Source organism: Haemaphysalis longicornis, unplaced genomic scaffold (genome assembly GCF_048455015.1).
Source record: "Haemaphysalis longicornis isolate Haplotype H1 unplaced genomic scaffold, Haemaphysalis longicornis Haplotype H1 scaffold_5, whole genome shotgun sequence".
Lineage (NCBI taxonomy): Eukaryota > Metazoa > Arthropoda > Arachnida > Ixodida > Ixodidae > Haemaphysalis > Haemaphysalis longicornis.
Window position 1 is genome coordinate 161,026,119 of NW_027526385.1, and position 19,085 is coordinate 161,045,203.

The 19,085-nt window shown below is 46.9% G+C and overlaps 1 protein-coding gene across 1 annotated transcript; it reads left to right on the forward strand.

Moving 5' to 3' along the window:
* Window positions 1–1,244: 1,244 nt before the first annotated feature.
* LOC144138803 (dermonecrotic toxin StSicTox-betaIC1-like) lies at window positions 1,245–18,860 on the forward strand. The gene is made up of 6 exons (XM_077671271.1): window positions 1,245–1,453; window positions 9,803–10,040; window positions 10,508–10,639; window positions 13,358–13,483; window positions 14,412–14,649; window positions 18,617–18,860. Exons 1-6 carry the CDS (start codon window positions 1,358–1,360, stop codon window positions 18,750–18,752), a joined length of 966 nt encoding a protein of 321 aa, XP_077527397.1. The 5' UTR covers window positions 1,245–1,357; the 3' UTR covers window positions 18,753–18,860.
* The last annotated feature ends 225 nt before the right edge of the window (window positions 18,861–19,085 follow it).

Sequence of the window (19,085 nt, forward strand, 5' to 3'; positions counted from 1 at the left end):
TGCAGTGGTCCGTTTGACAGCAGGAATTGCATCATTTCCAAACTGTTGCCCACTGAACGCAAAGTAATACCTCGATGCCAAGTGCGGTTGAGTGCAGCACAGTACGATCTACCTATCGCCTGACGCGTATGAAGTAGCCGCGCAGATCAGCTGATTGCCAGCTGTCACGCTCTAACGTCAGACGTGAGATGTTTTGCTGAGTGTGAAACATTTAGCGCACCAGGAAGCCAGCGCTAAATCGGTGTACACGTGAACCGTTTCTTCAAATAAATTATTCAGTTTTTGTACTCAACCACGTAATAGAGGGCACTTACAAGACATTAGAGAGTTTTAGCTGACCGTTTTCGACGGTCCTCTCCGGTATCGGTGGCCCGCTTAGCGCAACTGGAGCCAATGCCTTTCGCGGCCGATGGCGCCACGCATGCGCAACGGGGCTCCCGCTTGCTATCAGAGCGGAGCGGACCGTGAAAAACGGTCTGCTAAAACTCGCAATAAAGTCGTGGGTGCGGTGCGGGTGCACTTGCGTCGATATCCGCGGCGGCAGCCAACTGCAGCGTCGGAATTATGCTGCTTATACGCGCCGTTCGCAGCCGCGGTTTAATCCTCCGCGGATTCGAAGGGCTCGAGGGTAGGTAGAGCGCCACCACTTAATGCGAGTGCGATTAATATTATAGCTGTTGACGCCACTACCGATAATCGGGCTGAAACGCAGCAGACGATGTACGCTGGTGTTTTTTTCCCGAGATGCGGGCGTAAAGCGCATGCGCTGGCACGGTGGCCACCGACATGGCTGTTTTCAGTGTTGCCAGGCGGAGAAATAACCCGCTAAACTTTTCATTGAATGCCACCTATACCGCGAACTGTGTACTTTAACCAGAAGTGTCCGCGTTTACGGCACGTGAACCTCTAATCTGAGCAAATGAAAAGAATCGGCCTCAGTTATTACCTGCAGGATGTTGTTTTGAATGACAAAGGGCACTCACGTAGCAGGCTTTGCAGAAGATACTGACGAGGGCAACCAAGAGCACCGTTTTTATCAATAACACGAAAAAAAGAAGCACTTCCGCTAATTCAGGATAACGGTCACGCCTGGACGTCGTTATTGCTCTTATACAATAACAGCGGCAGAGAAGGAAGTGCCTGTGTAGAAAAACACCTTTTAAATATAGAGCTTGGGTGACCCTTCTGTAAGCTGAATAGATTAGGTGTCAATGCCGTACACGTATGTATATATAGAGCAGCCGCATCCCATTCGCAGACAAAGGGGACGTCCGATCTTTAGCGATCAAACTGTCTGGTCTAGCGACTATATTTCAGCGCTGCTACTTTGCAGTAGTTCTGTGCCACAGACACGCATATGCATCCATCAGCAATGGTCTCCTCTCAAACAGCCGGTAGCTGTATCCGTCTTATTATACCATGCCTTGCCCTTTTTGTAATGGCACCCGAATTGGTGAGTGGCTGCTGTCAGTGGTAACTACGTGTTTTATTCGAGTGACATTACAGTGATGGTTTTAGTTTGGTGTCACAATAAGGACCATCTTTTCTTGCGTTGCAGATGTAGTTGTGTCCTAACTGTCATTGTCAATTGTAAATCGACTTGCTGTTAAGGAGCTTGTTTGTGTGTATTAAAAAATTCCACGGTTTAAAACATGTCATGTATCCGAGAAACCTTCAGTTGCACCGCTTGCTCCCATCATGAATGCAATGCCATTACCTTTTCGTGTGATACAGAAAACTGCTCCACCAGCGGCAGTATCACTGCTGTACTGCCGACAACTGCAGACTTACAGAAGATTGATTATTCAGAAGAAAGTAAGCAGGGAAGGTAATTAGTTGTCCCAGCGAGGAAACTAAAATACAGCTGTCACATTGCCGAGATTTATATCCTACTAGAGTAGAACCCCGATCTTACGTTCATCAGTGCTGCGTTTTCCCGGCTGCTACGTTTTTTTGTCTAGTCCAGCGCAGCTCACATAGAGTCCCATGTAGTAAAATCCGCACGGTTACACCGTGGCTCAGAGTATGTTCCCGGATCAGTCGTCGCAATCTGACACACCGAACCCGCCCGGGAAACACGCGCGGACTGCCATTCTGACGTTTGACGAGCCTTGGCCAGTCTTGGCTACGAAACTGACTGCATGAAGCCGCAAGCGGGTACGATTCGTCATCACCATATGGCCCTATGTTACTCTACATGCTATCACCACCATCACTGCGCTTACAACGCAAGTTCCCCTTCGGAATATCGGTAGTGCGTGTTTGCCATAAAACCACCACAACATGAATAACACGCGTTCTAGTCGCCGTAGTGGGATTCAAGCTTTGAGAACACCGTTGAGCTTGCAACCGCTAACTTTGTCGTGCCTTGATGGCGTCACGAAAACGGGAGGCGCTTTCCCTTCCAGAAAAGCTTGACGTACTAAACACAAAAGACAAGCAGCCAGCCCGGAAGAGAGGTGAAATCGCTAGGGACATTGAATTGTTACGCGTGGTGTTTTCCGGCGATCGCAAAAAGCGGCAATCCGACATTCTCGAGAGTTTTTTAAGGTTGGAGGGCCAGAGTTACAGGAATACATGGTTGCCAGTCAAAGCTACAATGTTTTCGTTCATTTTCGAAGGTTTCCACTCTGCTGCGTTGGTACAGTTTGTTTTCGCGGTCCGGTGCATATAAACGGGATGGGTGGCCGTTGTATGGCACCACAGTCGCTTCAGCGAACGGCGCCGCCCGCGGCGAACCTCTTGTCAGTGGAATGCCGGCGGCGGTCAGCGTGGCGTAGTTGTGCACGTTTCTGTCGTTCTGCAGCAGTGCGGATGCAAAGCGTAAACACAAGGACGTTTTTGATGCGAAGCATCTCATGCTCGGGGCTGTGTCCCTCCCTCCCTCGTTGTCGTTGTTGTCCGCCGACCGCACTCTACTGTACATGCGCGTCTCTTCAGCACCGTCAGCGTTTGGGCTGACGTCAGCGCAGTCCACTATAAAAAGAAATAATTACGCGGCGCCCTGTTTCGATCCCACGACTCTCTGGCCACAACGGGAGGTAGTACGTAGCGCTCTGCCCACTGCGCTACCAACGGAGCCGGGAGCATGTGGTACGAACGCGCCTTATGTCCTTTACTCATTCAAACAACGTCAAGAAACTACTGATACAACAAAGGCACGCGAAGCTGAACGTCAACGGAAACAACGAGGTGAAAACTAATGGGAACTTCAGTCGACCCCATGGCTGCTTCGCATACTACTCAGGGTTCCCCTACGGGAAGGTGGTGTAATTTTTTTCAGATCGCTAAATCTTAAAGTAGAGGCGACATTTAGGAGTCACGTTGTGTGTGTAATTTACACCCTTACTCAGTTATTGCAGATAGCAGACAACGCTCAAAGCGCGAAGCTGAAATTCGAGCTGGAAGCGCAAGTCCGTTCCTTCGTGAAAGTTTCTTATGCAGTATAGTTCCCTGCATGAAGTTTGACGTCTCGAGGAGTATATATTGCAGCTAAATGCTCCTGCAAAGCTCGCGTGAGCAGCCGATCCAAGTATGCTGCGGCGCTGTCCACTGGAAGTTGACGGAACGGCGTCCTGCACGAGCAAAAGACAAAATTGGGGGTTCCTTCTAACATTTCCCCCTAAACAAAAGGCTGAGGGATGAGCTACGTAACTTCGTTACTTACGGTAGGAACGTGTTTAACTTCATAGAAATACGTTTACAGCAGCCATTAGGAACCGCTTCCGGTGTAAATACTACATAGAATGTTGTTGCTTCTCGTGGAAAAGCATTGCTTGATGCCTGTAATGAGACTTGCAATGGTTGCTGGCTAGCTGGTTAACGGTTTAAAAAAGCAAGAAAACACTGCATGGCTGAAGGAGAAGAGATAGCGGTGGGCCAAACACTTGCCGTCAGTTTCACAACTAAATTCTGCGAAAGGGTGAACTGAAGGGCTTGTTGGTACATCATATCGTTTGAAAACAGCGCGGAAGACGGGACGGGGCAAGTAATAGACGACACAAGCGCTGACGAACAACTGAGCGATTTAATTCGCAAGAAAATATATACATGAAAAACTAGTAGAAGAGAAGGAAAAATACGACATAAAATTTTGACAGAAAAAGGTGATAGCTACTGATTAGTAAGTATGACAACGACAATCTTTCGCCGCGTGACGATTTGAAGACAACTAGTCACGTAGGTACGCGATTTCCTTATCCAACAGTGCCACGGATGGTTCGTCAGCGTTGGTTCGTCAGTTGTTCGTCAGCGCTTGTGTCGTCTATTACTGCTCCGTCCCGTCTTCCGCGCTGTTTTCAAACGATATGAATTCTGCGGTCACGTTTCAGCACAAGCTACAACCTACGCTTGAAAAATCAGGCACTCCTCCGAATAACGATGAACGACTATGGCTTAACGTAAAACTTTCTCATGAGGGTTTCTTTGGTTTCCGTCTGGGTTTGGACGTTTACTCGCAAACTGTTTGGACTTTGACTGGTTGAGCTTTATATTTGACCAGCACGCAGTTAAGCCTTTTGATAGGAGCTGCTTCGACTTTGATCCTCCGCATTCCTAATTCGCACGAAGAAAGCTTCGCGATCAACCATAATCGCCCTTAGAGGGAGGGCCGATTGGGTTTTCTCCTTAATTTTCACCTCAATGCACCCCTATCAAAATCCAAACTGCTTCCACCGTGTCGCAATTGCGGCTGTGCTGGAGGACTCGGGTTGTCGCACCTCTTTTCGAGGAAACTAGTCACGTATTTTTGGTTTCTTTACAAGGCAGTGCACGGTTTCCGTTGAAATACTCGGCAAAGAATGCTTACGCATTAAAAAACACCGGCTGACATTAACACTCTCCCACATTTTTAACGCCTTGGCCGTCTATCGGCGCCTGCCTTTATTTCACAAAGGTGGTAAAGTGGGGAGAGGAGAGGTTAGGGTATGTACCATGGGCTGTTGTGTGGTTGAATTACTTTGGCTCTTGACAAAATGACCACTACAAACGGTGGAGTTCCGCTTCAGCGGTCAGGCTTTCATGCTTGCACTCATAGAAACGGAAGGCGCGAGGCTCACATTTGCGCAAAGAAAGTGCGAACCCCCGCGGCGTTTCCAAGGCCACACGGTAATCGAACTCATACGTAAGTGCCTGTCTCTTCAAAGCACACGTATCGAGGTATCCCTCCGTTAAAGCTTGTGTGGAAACCGTAGTCTTTGAGTCCAGCGAAAATATTTTAAACTGGTGGAAATTAATACTAATGCTTATAGTTTTATTTGTACGGTATCGCGTAGAGCCAGGCGTAGGTCGCTGCAAAAAGCGCTCATAAAAATGAGGCCCATACCCAACCTTAGAGACATCCGACGAGTTTACGTAGCCGTTAGTGCATTTAAGAAATAAACACATCTGCGTAGACTTCCTTTAACCGCACATATCCGCCCACAACGCCACCTAACCTTAAAAACACCAAAGCAACAAGACAAAAACACCCAAAGGCTGTGTAGTCCGATGCGCCGGCCCATTACAGTAACGAGGCGACAACCGAGTGTTGGCGCCACCTGTACAGCTGCCCGGTCCCTAGGGTAAAAAAACGGAGGCGATAGACGTCCACGCCACGCCACCATCTGACTTAGCAGAGGCTTGGGACTTAATCACTTCTTTTTGAACACGACAGTGTTTTATGCCCGGGCACACCAAGCTCGCACCGGCGTCACATCAGCCACGGAAATGACATCGCCCGAAAAAGTTTCATTCACGCTGCTTCGCCGGGATTCGAGCCACAACTCTCTCGCCGCACCGGGAGGTACACAGCGCTATGCCCACTGCGCTATGAATTCACGCCTAAGTAGGCCTATGAACGCGCCTTATATCTTTCCCACTACCTTGTTCATTCAGGTGGTGCTGTCTTCTAGGAGAGGCGGCGCGAAGTAGTTCATATTGACGCTAATGAGCGGCGACAGTTGGCGCCTCGATGCCAGCGTCTTCGTGTACGCGGGACGCGAGTGAATTGAGGCACCCTTTGCCACCTACTGCTTTCGCTTTTGTTTTCGGTTCGGTTTCGTTGGCACGGTTTTCAAGGGGCTGTGTTTTAAGTCGCATTTACGCAATGTTCCGGCGCGTGCAATCCAGTGTCTCACGTTCATGCATCTAAAGGTGCCGTACCGACGTAATATAATAGTGATGTGCAAGTTCATATGGATGCACAATTACATTTGTGCTCGTGTGAAGGCACATTTCACATTCGTGTTTTACCGATTCCTATGAAAGAGGCATCAACCACAATTTTTTTTTACACATTACCCATTCCTAATGTTCTGATAGTTTCTTTGAGGGTTTCGGTAACTGTGATAGCAATGTGGATTTGCAACTGCGAATACCGATCTCTGACAAAAAGCTTCTCAGAAGTGTGCACAAGCAGTGGGAACTTCCGTCTTGTTTCCGCGCACAAGTGCTTGTAATTTTCAAACTGTTCATGCGTATCATTGGATAATGTCCAATGTTTTGTTAAAGCTGGGCAAACAAATAAAGCAACACAAGAACTCGTTGAACTTGGGCTCTAAATGTCTATGTTCGGGCTGCCTGTCAAATAAAACATGGTGTTTTGAATATAGTCACCAATGAACCCTTGAAATGAAACCCTGGAGCACTTAAACTCGCTTCTGGACTTGAAGGCGAGTACCAGTTATATCTGGGAGAATATCTCAGTAACCTCAGATTTGCTGATTACGTTGCCTTCCTAAGCAAATCGGGGGACGAATTGCAAAGCATGCTTTCCGCACTGGACAAACAGAGTGCAACCGTGAACCTGGAATTTAATATGCAGAAAACCAAAGTAATGATCAATAACCTCGGGCCAGCAGAGCGGTTTGAGATAGCTGGCGAGGCAGTGGAAGTGGTAAGCGATTATATCTACTTAGGTTAAGTTGTGACCCCGGATCCCAACCATGAGGCAGAAATATATAGAAGGATAAGAATGGGGTGGAGTGCATACGGCAGACATTCTCAGATAATGAATGGCAGCCTACCACTGTCCCCGAAGAAGAAAGTGTATGACAGCTGCATCTTATCAATACTCACCTACGGGGGAGGAACTTGGAGGCTCACTAAGAGGGTTCAACTTAAATCGAGAACGACTGAGCGGGCAATGGAGCGGAAGATGATAGGTGTAACATTAAGAGAGAAGAAGAGAGCGGAGTGGGTCAGAGAACAAACGCGTGTTAAGGGCATATTAGTAGAAATTAAGAAGAAGAAATGGACGTGGGCATGCCATGTAATACGAAGGCAAGATAACCGTTGGTCATTAAGGGTAACAGAGTGGATCCCTAGAGAAGGCAAGCGTTGCAGGGTGTGGCAGAAAGGTAGATGGGCCGATGAGATCAAGAAGTTTGCGGGGATAAATTGGTCGCAGTTAGCACAGGACCGGGGTAATTGGAGAATAATGGGAGGCGTTTGCCCTGAAGTGGGCGTAGATAGGCTGGTGGTGATGATGATGAGGACGATGACCAGTTATTAACACTTTACAGCTGCATCTTGTTTCGTTCTCCTTGTTCGCTTTTGTCGCTTTGTTTTTTGACAGGAGGTATGGTCGCGGGTTCGATTCCCGGCCGAGGCGGCCACTCTTCTGATGGAGGCAAAAAGCAAAAACACCCGTGTGTACGACATTCCGGCGCACAATAAAGATCCCCAGATGGTCCAAATAATTCCGCAGCCCTCAACTACGGCGTGCCTCATCGCCTGCGTTGCGTAGGCTCGTTAAACCGCACAATCAATCAATCAAACATAGTGAGAGGTAACCTCTGCGTGCCGCTGTTCTACGCACGTGCCGTCGCGTTCAGCGTTCACGGGGTACGTATCCGGCTAATTTTTATTCCATTCTGCACACAGCTGGGTTAACGCTGAGATTAGCTAACTGTTTGCTGCTTGCTGCGCCTGCGACCGGGTTCAACCCTTCCCGTCCCCCCCCCCCCCCCCACACACACACGCTTCGAAAAAAGTTTTAATAATGTATTTTCACACTTTGTGGCGGCGGCTATTTTGTACTGTTTATGTCGACAACGACAACTGCGGTCAATTTTCGCTTTTCATGAGACATTTAAGGCTTTCGCTTTAACAGAAGTCTTATATGTATTCGTAGAAACCAATAGTCAAATTCTGCAGCTTGAGTCTAGTTCTATTTAAACAATTTAGCCAAATAATTGACTTATCAAGTAATAGTGCGAAATCTAGTTAGGTAGAAAAAGTAGATAATTTTTTTTAGAATAATCATTATCCCATGGAATCAGAATTCGCTGGCGTTAGCGACGTTCTTTGATGCTGGTTGTTCCTTCACATTTCAATCGCGACTCTGGATTTTCTATTAGGTCCCAATTGTAAAATAAATACCGGGCTATTTGGGGAGCGACAAAAATCATATCCTCACCAACCCGTTCAAAAAAGAAAACAAAAACACCAACGAGAAACTCCCTTTTTTTAACGCAGTATAAAAAAATAATACTTTCCAAATAACATCGATTTTTAAAATAGTAAAGGAGCTACAGTTGATATGTTTGTACGAAATAATTTTTACCCTTTTAAGCGATGTTAGCAGGCAGTTATTGAAATGTACGGAATTGCGGATTTTATAGAAACAAAGCCTTTTAACGCCAACTCCAACGATGACGCCAGGCCCAGTGAACCATTCAGTTCCTTAGCATTAAAATTCATCTTGCGATGTAGCTGAGGACGCGGCGGAAGAACGACGACAAGACGAGCATGTGTGACCGCAAGAAGCAGCAGCAACTGAACTTCCATTGTGATAGTATGGCCTGCACAAGTGCGTTATACGCGCCACGGTGGCTCAGTGGCTAAGGCGTTGTTCTGCTAAACCCACGGACGCGGGTTTGATCACAACTGGGGTGGCTACTTTTCTAGGAGAGAGAGAGAGAGAGGACTTTTATTTCGCAACCCGTGGAGGAGATAAGCGAAAGCGCCCGTGCGTCGAGGTTTGGGCGCACGTTCAAGATCCCCAAGTTGTCAAAATTACTCCCGAGCCCTCACTACGGCGCGTGTGATCGCCTGCGTTGCGTGGGAACGTTAAACCCTACAATCAATCAATCAATCAATCAATCAATCAATCAATCAATCAATCAATCAATCAATCAATCAATCAATCAATCAATCAATCAATCAATCAATCAATCAATCAATCAATCAATCAATCAATCAATCAATCAATCAATCAACAAATGTGGTCTATTGTACGATGCACGCGCCTCCTACACCTGTGCGAAACTATGACCATGACGCGGGTAACGGAGCAGGGCAGCAACGTTAAAGAACAAGGAATGAAGTGCATTTGCTTTTCGACAATCATCAACAGCCTATCTACGCCCACTGCAGGGCAAAGGCCTCTCCCATTATTCTCCAATTACCTCGGTCCCTTTCGACAAGGTAGAAGTTAAATACGCCCTTTTTAAGAGCTTGTTGCAATCGGCTGTTCATCTGTGGCATATCTGAGCAGGACCAAAAGGGTGGATGCATTTGTACGCAGTGGACAGCGAAGTAAAATCTGCCGACTCTAGGCATCCGTCCATTTATTCATGCGATGGTGTTCGTTGACGGGCCCCTTTAGTGTGATCGTTACATTCTCGTGGCTAGTTTTACAAATTTCGCGATGCAAAAGGGCATTTATTAGCCAGTTTGTTTCAGGCGGGCTTTTAGTATTGCATTGTGCTTCATTGTCAGATAAAAGTACTCAACCACCTAGTTTCTGTTTTCCCAACCGAGACCGCAGAGGGCAAGTAAATCAACTCGCATCTTACTGGCTTTCCATTTGTTCTGACAGAGCTTAGCAGCGAAGCAACGCCCATTTTACGTGATTGGCCACATGGTGAACTCAATAAACGAAGTGGACTCGTTTGTAGAAAGCGGCGCCAACGCTCTGGAAGTCGACGTACAGTTTGCGGGCAGCGGAAGAGCAACGGAGATGTACCACGGAGTTCCCTGTGACTGCTTCCGAGTATGCACACGCGGCACTCCATTCACGGAATACCTCGACTACATGCGCACCGTTACTGGTCTAGGTAAATATTTTGAAGTGCGCCGTAACAGATTGCTTTGAATGATGCTTCCCCATTTACAGGAATACTATTTATGGCTTCTGGTATAATAATACTTATACTGCTACCATTACTAATAATATTTCTTCGCCATTGATGTAAATATTAGGAACAGTTAAAATTATATCGTAAGGACATTGCAAGGGAAATACACGATGCTAGGGTATTTGTTGTTATTAGACGACCGGCGTATTGCTCAAAGTCCCCCTACTTTCACATGCCCCTGAACAACATGGGCTAAATATTGGCTAAAACTTATGCCGAGCCGAAAATTTCCCGTCCACAAACATTGTTTGTCAAAAACAATGCTGCTGTGTGAAGGAAAATTTTTCTAGTAATGCGTCATTGCGCTGAGCAGAATTTTATTTTATGCTTCTTTGAAAGATAACATTAGTGTGTCTCATAAAACTTGCATTCCCCTTCCGCTGCAGATGGAGGCAAATTTAAGGGAAAGATGACACTGCTTGTGCTGGACCTGAAGACTTCGGGAATAAATGAAGGGAATCAGTACAAAGCAGGTGGGGACATCGGAAGAAAACTCATTCAGCACCTCTGGAAAAACGGTGAGCCGCTGTATTTCGAAATAGCAGTACTAAATAGAACGAAAGTTGGTTCTTCTCGGCTGGCCCAATGGACGGCCCAAACGCTATGAACGCTATATCTTTTATGATCCTAATTGGATCGCCTAAGCTAAAATCGGCTTTTTCAGAGCGGAGATGAATGTAAGAGGCTAAGCAATTTTATACATAAAGTAATTTCAAGCATGAGTAAACTTTATTTCTGCCCAATAGCGAGTAAGGAAGGAGATGGGTAAAATTCTAGAACACAATTCGTGGGGATAGGATAAGGTGGGATAAAAACAAATGAAAGGGGAGAGAGGTTGACCGCGTGCAAAGCCCGGTTTGCTACCGCGCACTGTCGGCTGCAGGACACAAAAATGAGGGACGGCTAGAAGGAGAAAATAAGAATGGGAACGCGCGCACTTACGTAAGTCTGCTTATCAGCCGTGAAGGTGAATCTAAACACCGTATAGCGCAGTAGGCAATACACAGGACGAAGGGGACACGGACGAGCGCTATCCAGCGCTCGTCCGTGTCCCCTTCGTCCTGTGTATTGCCTACTGCGCTATACGGTGTTTAGATGGAGTACCAACTAGCTCGTACCCATACGTTGTGAAGGTGAAAGCCTGGTGATACTTAATAACAGCTTCTTTACTGGTAGATCGCATTTCCGTCTGTTTCTTCGTTCCTCCGTGTTTTGGCGCGGATTGCTTCCAGAGGCTTTTTACTGCGACACCGTGCTTCCCTCTATTTGCTTTCGTTTCTTCATTTTTTTTGTGCGACATGCTGTAGCAGTGATACTGCTTGCACACACTACACCTTTTTTCAGAATCAGACGTCTCCACGGCTGGAGTGTGCCTGTTTTACTCATGTGCAGTCAAGTTCACTTTGGGAAAGCTACGCAGTGCTCCAACAAGCGAATAAGTATGGAAGCAGTGCATAAGATATGAAGAGATAAGAAAGAGGCAGCGAAGAAAGCAATAACCATGCCTAACGCAAAAGTTGCAGTAGGTATCGCACTAGAGGGGCTTGCAAATTTCTCTGGGAATGCCTCAGCCCTGTAGAGCTGGATTGCAGACCGCAAGTTTTGTCATGTAACAACGGCACGCTTACTTTGTCACTGAAATAAGGGGTGCAGAACGAATGCGTGCTTGGGTGATGACTTACGGGGATATAACTTGCGCCTTACTGAACACCGTGTAATTAGGAAAGTCACCACAATGGTTGAGGAAAAAACGACGGTAAGAGTAACGCTTAAGAACAGGAAACGAGCGCCTTGTAATGAAACAGTCCGGGGTGGAAGACATCCAACGTCTAAGTAAGAGAGAAGTGCACTTGGGCCACATATTTAAAAGAGAGAGAGAGAGAGAGAGAACACACGTTTATTGGAAAAAAAGAGGGAAAGAAGTCCCCTTGACATGACCGGAGGCCTCGGTCAAGAGTCGGAAAAGGGATGGAAGTAAGGAATGGGGAGAGCATGGAAAGAAAGGCAGCTAGAAGCAGTCCTCAATGCCAGCTTCTCTGATGAAAATTAGCAGAGTGTCCAGCAGGTGCTTCCTGTGAGGTGGGGCTCCAAGTGGATGGACCCAAAGTTCGTAGTCTGCCGGTCGTAGCGGGCCAAGGGTCTTTAGGCAGCGTTCTCTAGGAACACTGAGTGTTGAACATTCCCACAGGAGGTGTCGCGCACTGCACAGGGCACCGGTACCACATTTTTGGCAGTTCGGAGAGCTGTACGGGTTTCCACGCCCGAAGAAATAGTGAGCTGTACTAGGCGTAGGGCCGCGCCCGTATTTTAAAGAGAAGTGATATCAGGCGTGCCATCAATATGACAGAGCGGCAATCGAAACACGAAGTTGGAATCAGGGCAAGACAATCAGCTTGCTGGAAGTAGAAGTGGCAAAAGTCGGGGGCAAATAGTGGGTTCGGGCATAGAAGAATAGGTGCTGCTCGCAGTCTTTGGGTGGAGCCTTCGCCCGGCTGTGAAGACCAATAGACTTATACTGATGATGATGATGATGATGACGATAATTGCGGCGACAACGATGGCTGAAAGAAATGCGAGCATATAATTGTGTATTTATACACTCCTGTATATTTTGCTACCTACCGCTTGTTTTCGCTACTGAAATGGTGTTTTCCAGGAGCAAGCAAGATAATCCTGCAAAAAAAATTGTCTGACGATTACAATACTCCCTAATGTGAAATTTGTACGCAGGGCGAACTGCAGTCTTCCGGGTGACGGCGCGTACCTGCTGCGTCTCACAAAGTGATCGCCGCATCAGCAAACGCACGAAGGCGTGCGCTATACTAGGGCATCGTATAGCAGCGCGTCGCCGTGGGGCACCACGTCTCGCGCCTTGCGCCAAACTTCCATCCTTTGCTTTCCGTCTCGCTCTATGTTATGTGGTCTCTTTGTTCCCCCGGTTATTGCGTAGCCCGTCACCGCCGGAGAGAACGCCTCGCGCCATCTCGGCATACCACCCTCCACCTCACACCTTCGCCATACTCTCCTCTTCCGTTTTGATGCTCGTTCAATCTCGTTTGGCTTCGATGGCCCACCCGTTCGCTCAGTTAAACAAGGGACGACGGCACCGTGAACCCACAGGAGGGGGCGCTTAAGTGCTGCGCACGAAAAGTGACGTTCTTTCGCGGTGTTTCTGCGTGTGTTCCCCAGGTTTGGTGAAGTCCAAAACGTGACATTCCGCATTTCTTTGCTGGCAGTTTCACCGAACAATACACTGGACGTCCTGGTGTCTATCACAAAACCTAAGGACAAGGACATTTTCAGAGGTGTCCTAGACGCTATTCGGGACGACAGAAATTCACAACATTGGATGAAACACATCGGTGAGTGCGTAAGTTTTAGCGCTACATAAAGAACGCCACAGGAAGAAGCATAAACTTCACTGATCGTCTCCGCGCCTAAATGCGGCGTTCGATCCGGCAGTTGAATGCAAGTGTGACTGTATTTTTTATTTATTTATTTATTTTTTATTTATTATTTATTTGTTTATTTACTTACTTATTTACTTACAAGCAACTGTCGACCTATATCTTACAGTGTACTTAACAGGGAAGGGCAGCAACATGACGAAAAAAGTGACCCTAGATGACGAAGCGAAACAAGAAAGACAAAAATAGTTTTAAGCATGACTAAGACCTTCAAGGCGTACACTAATATCACCGTACTCACACAAGAGATTAAATACTAAGAGTACTCACGCTCACTAAAAGACAAACAAAATGGATAGCAGAAGCAAATTTGAAGGAAGGCCAAACATTGTTCTGCTGCGAAATCCAGTGCCTGAAGGGGTAAAACCGAATTAAATTTACTGGTAACTAAAATGACGCCAGTATGAACTGAAATTATTGGTGAATTGCAGCTTTAGTGGACGCCATTCATTTTAGAAGGGATATTTCGAGTAAAGGTACGTGGTGTTGTATAGTATTGGTTGAATGACACGAACGGACCGGAATGCGCGCTCCAATTGCAATAATATTACTTGCAGAGTATGTACCTACGAGTAATTCTTGTGGGGGTATCTTCCCTGGAACCTACTCAGCACAGCGAGCTTGCACCGTGGCGTTTTCGTTTTACGACTGTCGCTATTCAACAGCTGAAACCATTCCCGCGACACCATCAGGCACTGAACGTGTCAGCGGGGCAGGAAGGACCAAAGATTACCGTTATTGCATGCACGTCCCTACTTCACACTTTTGCGTTGCTTCGTTGTGACCACGGTCACTAACAGAACACGCCACTGCTCTCTTACAGGGTTTGCGTTTGACCAGTTTGACGACCCTGGCGAAATAGGGGAAGTTTTTTCTCAAAATGGAATCGTTGCCCACCGATGGCTAGGAAGTGGCATCACCAATTGTCTGCTCCACCTATCACGGTACCAGCTGAAGGACATCGTCGCCTGCCGTGACGGTAGGAAATCTGGCTGCGACTACGTTGACAAGGGCTTTACTTGGACACTCGACAAGGAGTCCAGCATGGCCCGAGAAATCAAGTGAGTCTATTTTTGTTTGCGTGACTGTACCGATGAGTCTCCTCCTCGAAATATGTTGTTTTGCGTAGCCTTGAGTTGGCTGCACCAACTGTCGAAATACTTGGTGTTCTTTTAACTGAAATTAATGAAATAGCAGCTTGGATACAGAATCAATGACGTTGTTCGTGCCATGAAATTGTGCCATTCCATTTAACCCGACCAATGCATTTATCTAAGCCGGTAAAGGGTCCTCCCATTTACTTAAACTTGAAGGGACGCCGGCCTTTTGTACAAACAGTAAGGAAGTTTGAATTATAAGTTCCCGTATATACAACTATGGCAAAATCACAGCGCGCACTATGATGAATCCTACACCTGAATGACATCTTCAGGAATTTTTACACCTTAACGTGTGGACTTGCTTACCGCGGCATGGCAAAAATGAGGAGCACTGCGGTTTTTTAATGAACTCATTTACATACATCTTGGCCGTCATCATCCAAGTACATCGACAGTCCCCATTGTTGCTTGTCTGGGCGCACACCAAAAGACAACTGCCCTCAAAAAACTCATCCTCGTCGTTTCCAGGCACCAGTACACCGGTGACGCAACATATCTCCTTCTCTGTCCTGTAACACAGAGCCCCCAATCCCGCACACCCTCGCACATACGGCGACATGTCTCGGGGAACGCGGGGCATGTCTTTGTGGCCGCGGCGTAGCCACGGGACAGTGGCCGGTCAGTGGTTGAAGAGGAGAGAGAGAGAGAGAGAGAGAGAGAGAGAGAGAGAGAGAGAGAGAGAGAGAGAGAACACTTGCCACGGTTACAGGCACTTGTCTAGTCCTGGTTTGTTTTTGACCTACTTTATTAATGCGATTCAATAGAGCTCCACAAGCTCCTTGGGGGTATGGCAGATGCACCCCAGCCAGAAGGGTGTTTTGTGGCAGGACTTTTTTTTAGGGATGTTGCATATTCTCAGATGGGCTTGTGTGCTTGGGCATGTCCGGATGATGGGTTTGTTGTTGGGGTATTGGACGCAGTGTGAGCCTTTTGGTGTGCCTGGGATCCCTTCCATGTGGCGTTGAACGTGTTGTGTTGGTTGGGTGCCGGTTCGTGCTTGCGAATGTGGAAGAAGCTTGGGAGAGAGCAGTCGGCGAGAGACGCTGAAGCGAACCCCACAAACACGCAAATGAACAAACAGAAGGAGGAAATCTCGACACGTTCATTGGCCATCTATTGCTGACCAGACTTTTTTTAAGAGAACATGAATGTCCGATTGATTTTCTTCCTACATCTATCTTCAACAGAAGCTCTCAGTAAAAGTGAGAGCAGCCAGCTCATTCTAGAAGTTTTCTTTTGTCCAAACTTTTCTTACGTGAGCTAAAATTGCTCTGCTATTGGCGGTAAAGAAATAGATATTTTAGGTCTGAATAAAGAGTACACTGTTTGCCAAAAAGGACAAAAAAGGAGTAAGCACGGCCATTAGTCCTCGCGAGCAACCGTTGCTCCTTATGAGGAGTAACTGTGGGAGTGTGCGTGCCGTGTGCAGAATTCGCGGAGTCACTGTTCGTCCCCGCCGATGTAGAGAGCAACGGGAGGACGAAAAGCCGAGCAGTTACTACCGGTTGTGATGGCGTCGCCGCTATGCGATCGGCGGAATACGTCTCTTAACAGTTTCATAATTTGCATAATTTGCCAACACAGAATCTTTCATATAGGGCCATAGAAACAAATCTTAGCTTCAAAAATAAAAAAAAAATCGCCTTGTCTAAGTGAAGAGGCGGCTTGTGGCACGGAGCGGGGATGTGCGATAGACAAACGCCTCTTCAGGTCAAAACGACGTGTTACGCAGATCTCACGAGCGATAATAATAAGGTCAATGAAAGACTCCGCGCTCGTGCCACAGTAAGGCAGCTGTTAGTAAAAAAATCTCAAACCTTACTCACTAAGTGTAGTGAACACACATGTTCATACTGAGCTATACAACAACGGCATATTGTAAGTGACACTACAGGTAAGCGCTTTGCCGACAGGTTTCATTGGCGGGATATAAATACCTTGCGTACAGAAGCAATGATAATTCCGCAACAGCCGTAAGACCTGGCTGCATTTTCCAGTCTCATCTACTGATGCTAGTTGAAGAAGTCAGTAGCCCCGAACTTTGTTTCGTGCACGCAGGAACATAAGCCCTGTTACTATTATTTCTCTCGTACAGACAACCAAGAGCTCGCGCAAATGAGACCAAAGACATTTGGGATAAGATGCGAACATTCAGAAGCGTTTTAGGTTTTGCCGAAGCGGAATTGCCGTTAGAACACTCAGCCTCCTACCGCGAGGAGAGCGATTGGTTTTCTTTTATTTAACGAGAACAAAATACGATTGTGAGCGCTTATCTGGACGCGAAGCTCGGCAATTTTCCCTAGAATTAGCAGAGCGTAAACTGCAGCAGTGGCATCGCTAGGAAGTCCCACGCCAGCAATAAACGCAACAGCGGTGAGGGCCGAGTACCAAACATTTTGCACTTGACTTCCAATTTTCTGCCCAATCTTCCATCTGGTCAGGCGGTCTAGTCGGTAGCGCGTCTGGATTGTGTTGCAGGGGGCAGTGGTTCGCCGCTTCCAGCTCATTTCTGGGGGGTAACGGAACGGAGCAACCATTCGTCCGCTAAGAATGAACAGTAGGGGGAGTAACCGTACGTCCCCTCGTATTTGCTCTCGTAAGGGTCTAATGGTTGTGGCAGCGCAGTTAGTTTCCCAAAGGAGCGATGATGCTCCCCTGCTGCTCTTTTTTGGCTAAGAGTGTAACTACGAGTTACCCGAAGTGCGAAGATTTATATGACCTGCTTTGAAATGCTGCCAGGTAGCAAATTGGGCGAGTGGGAGTGCGTTCATAATGGTCAGCGCAGACACAAACCGTACAAGAGCAAAGACGACACAAGCGCTGTCTAGCAACTGTGCTTTTACTAGAAAAAAAACACTTGTTATATAAGCAAAACAGTGAGATTGAAAACATGCAAACGGCTCACAGTTATCTCATGCAACCACTTAAACACCCGACTTGTCTAGGAAGACAACCTAATTATCTGTACGCGAAATTGACGGATGGCTCGCGCACGTGTCTCCGCTCTTTATAATCGTATAAGCTTCGGCTATTTACCGCGTGCGCTCGCTTTTTATTCTCATGATCACGACTGCTTTTCATGATCACTAGTGCGGAGCGAAGCCGGGTGTGGTTGCATGAGATTAGTTCTTTTAAGCCGTTTGTGCTTTTTTAATCTAACTTTTGTATCTATATAACACGTGTTTTTTCTAATAATACTTCAGCTGCTAGACAGCGCTTGTGTTGTACTTACTCTTCTTGTCGGGTTTTTGTCTGCGCTGACCATTATAAATTATGTGAACCCCGGCGTCAGCTTTGGCTTCTAATTGTAACTCTACAAGTCATTCCTACCTAGCAATTCATCATCATGGTGTCACATGCAAGCAGCATACCATCTACTTCATCCCCCCCTATCGCACCATCGTCATCATTATTTTCGGCAGCGGCTTTCGGTGAGGTTGCGTCATCATTAAAAGCTTACTTTGTCCGTGAAGGGAACATTTTCATGTTCATCTAATCAAATGTCGTCATTGTCAATTCAAACCGCCTTTCTATACCCTGTGCCAAAATAAACGCTCTAAAAATGTCTCATCCGAGCCTTGCAATGAATTAAAATATTAACGGGCAACCCAATCTTAACATTCTTTTTAAATTAACCGAAAGTAGCAAATATCAGCGGTTCACGTATGGCGAGTATGTGGTATTTACTTGTTTGCTATTGTTTAAGCCAGAGATGCGTAAGTATGTCCAGTGAGTTCATGAAGAACGAAATAATAGAAATTCAGCAGTGTCTGCTCCTCTGGTGTTACGGGTAAACGGGGGGAAGGGGGGGCGGCATTCTTCAACTCGCTGTACAAATTGGTAGAAACACTGCATGTTGTTTTTTCAGAATTGGACTCGATGCTGTGATGACTAACTACCCGAAGAACGCCCTTGCTGCCATGAGAAGAAAAGACGTAGCTCCGCTCGTGCGATTGGCAGGCCCGGAGGACAGCCCTTGGACTCGCGTCGTCACTGACAGCTAGATCTTTCAAACCCATTTTGTAGGCACGAGCAATGTTAATCTGTGAGTGTAAGCGTGCGAACACTTACAACTTTAATTATGTGTTAAAGGTAAAAAATGTGTACGCGGACTCAATAAACGCCACCTAATAAACGCGTACGACATCTATATGAGCTACTGGGCCTAACTAGTTCACAAAATAGATAGGGCTGTGATTTGGGCCCGCAAGGTAAATAATTTGTCCTTAAACACCGGAAGCCTTCACAGACACAGAACATGAATGAAGTCTGAACGGCAAGTAAGTGTAGTGAGGGACTTCAAAGATGTGATGAGCTTAGGCACTACGGACGGCACA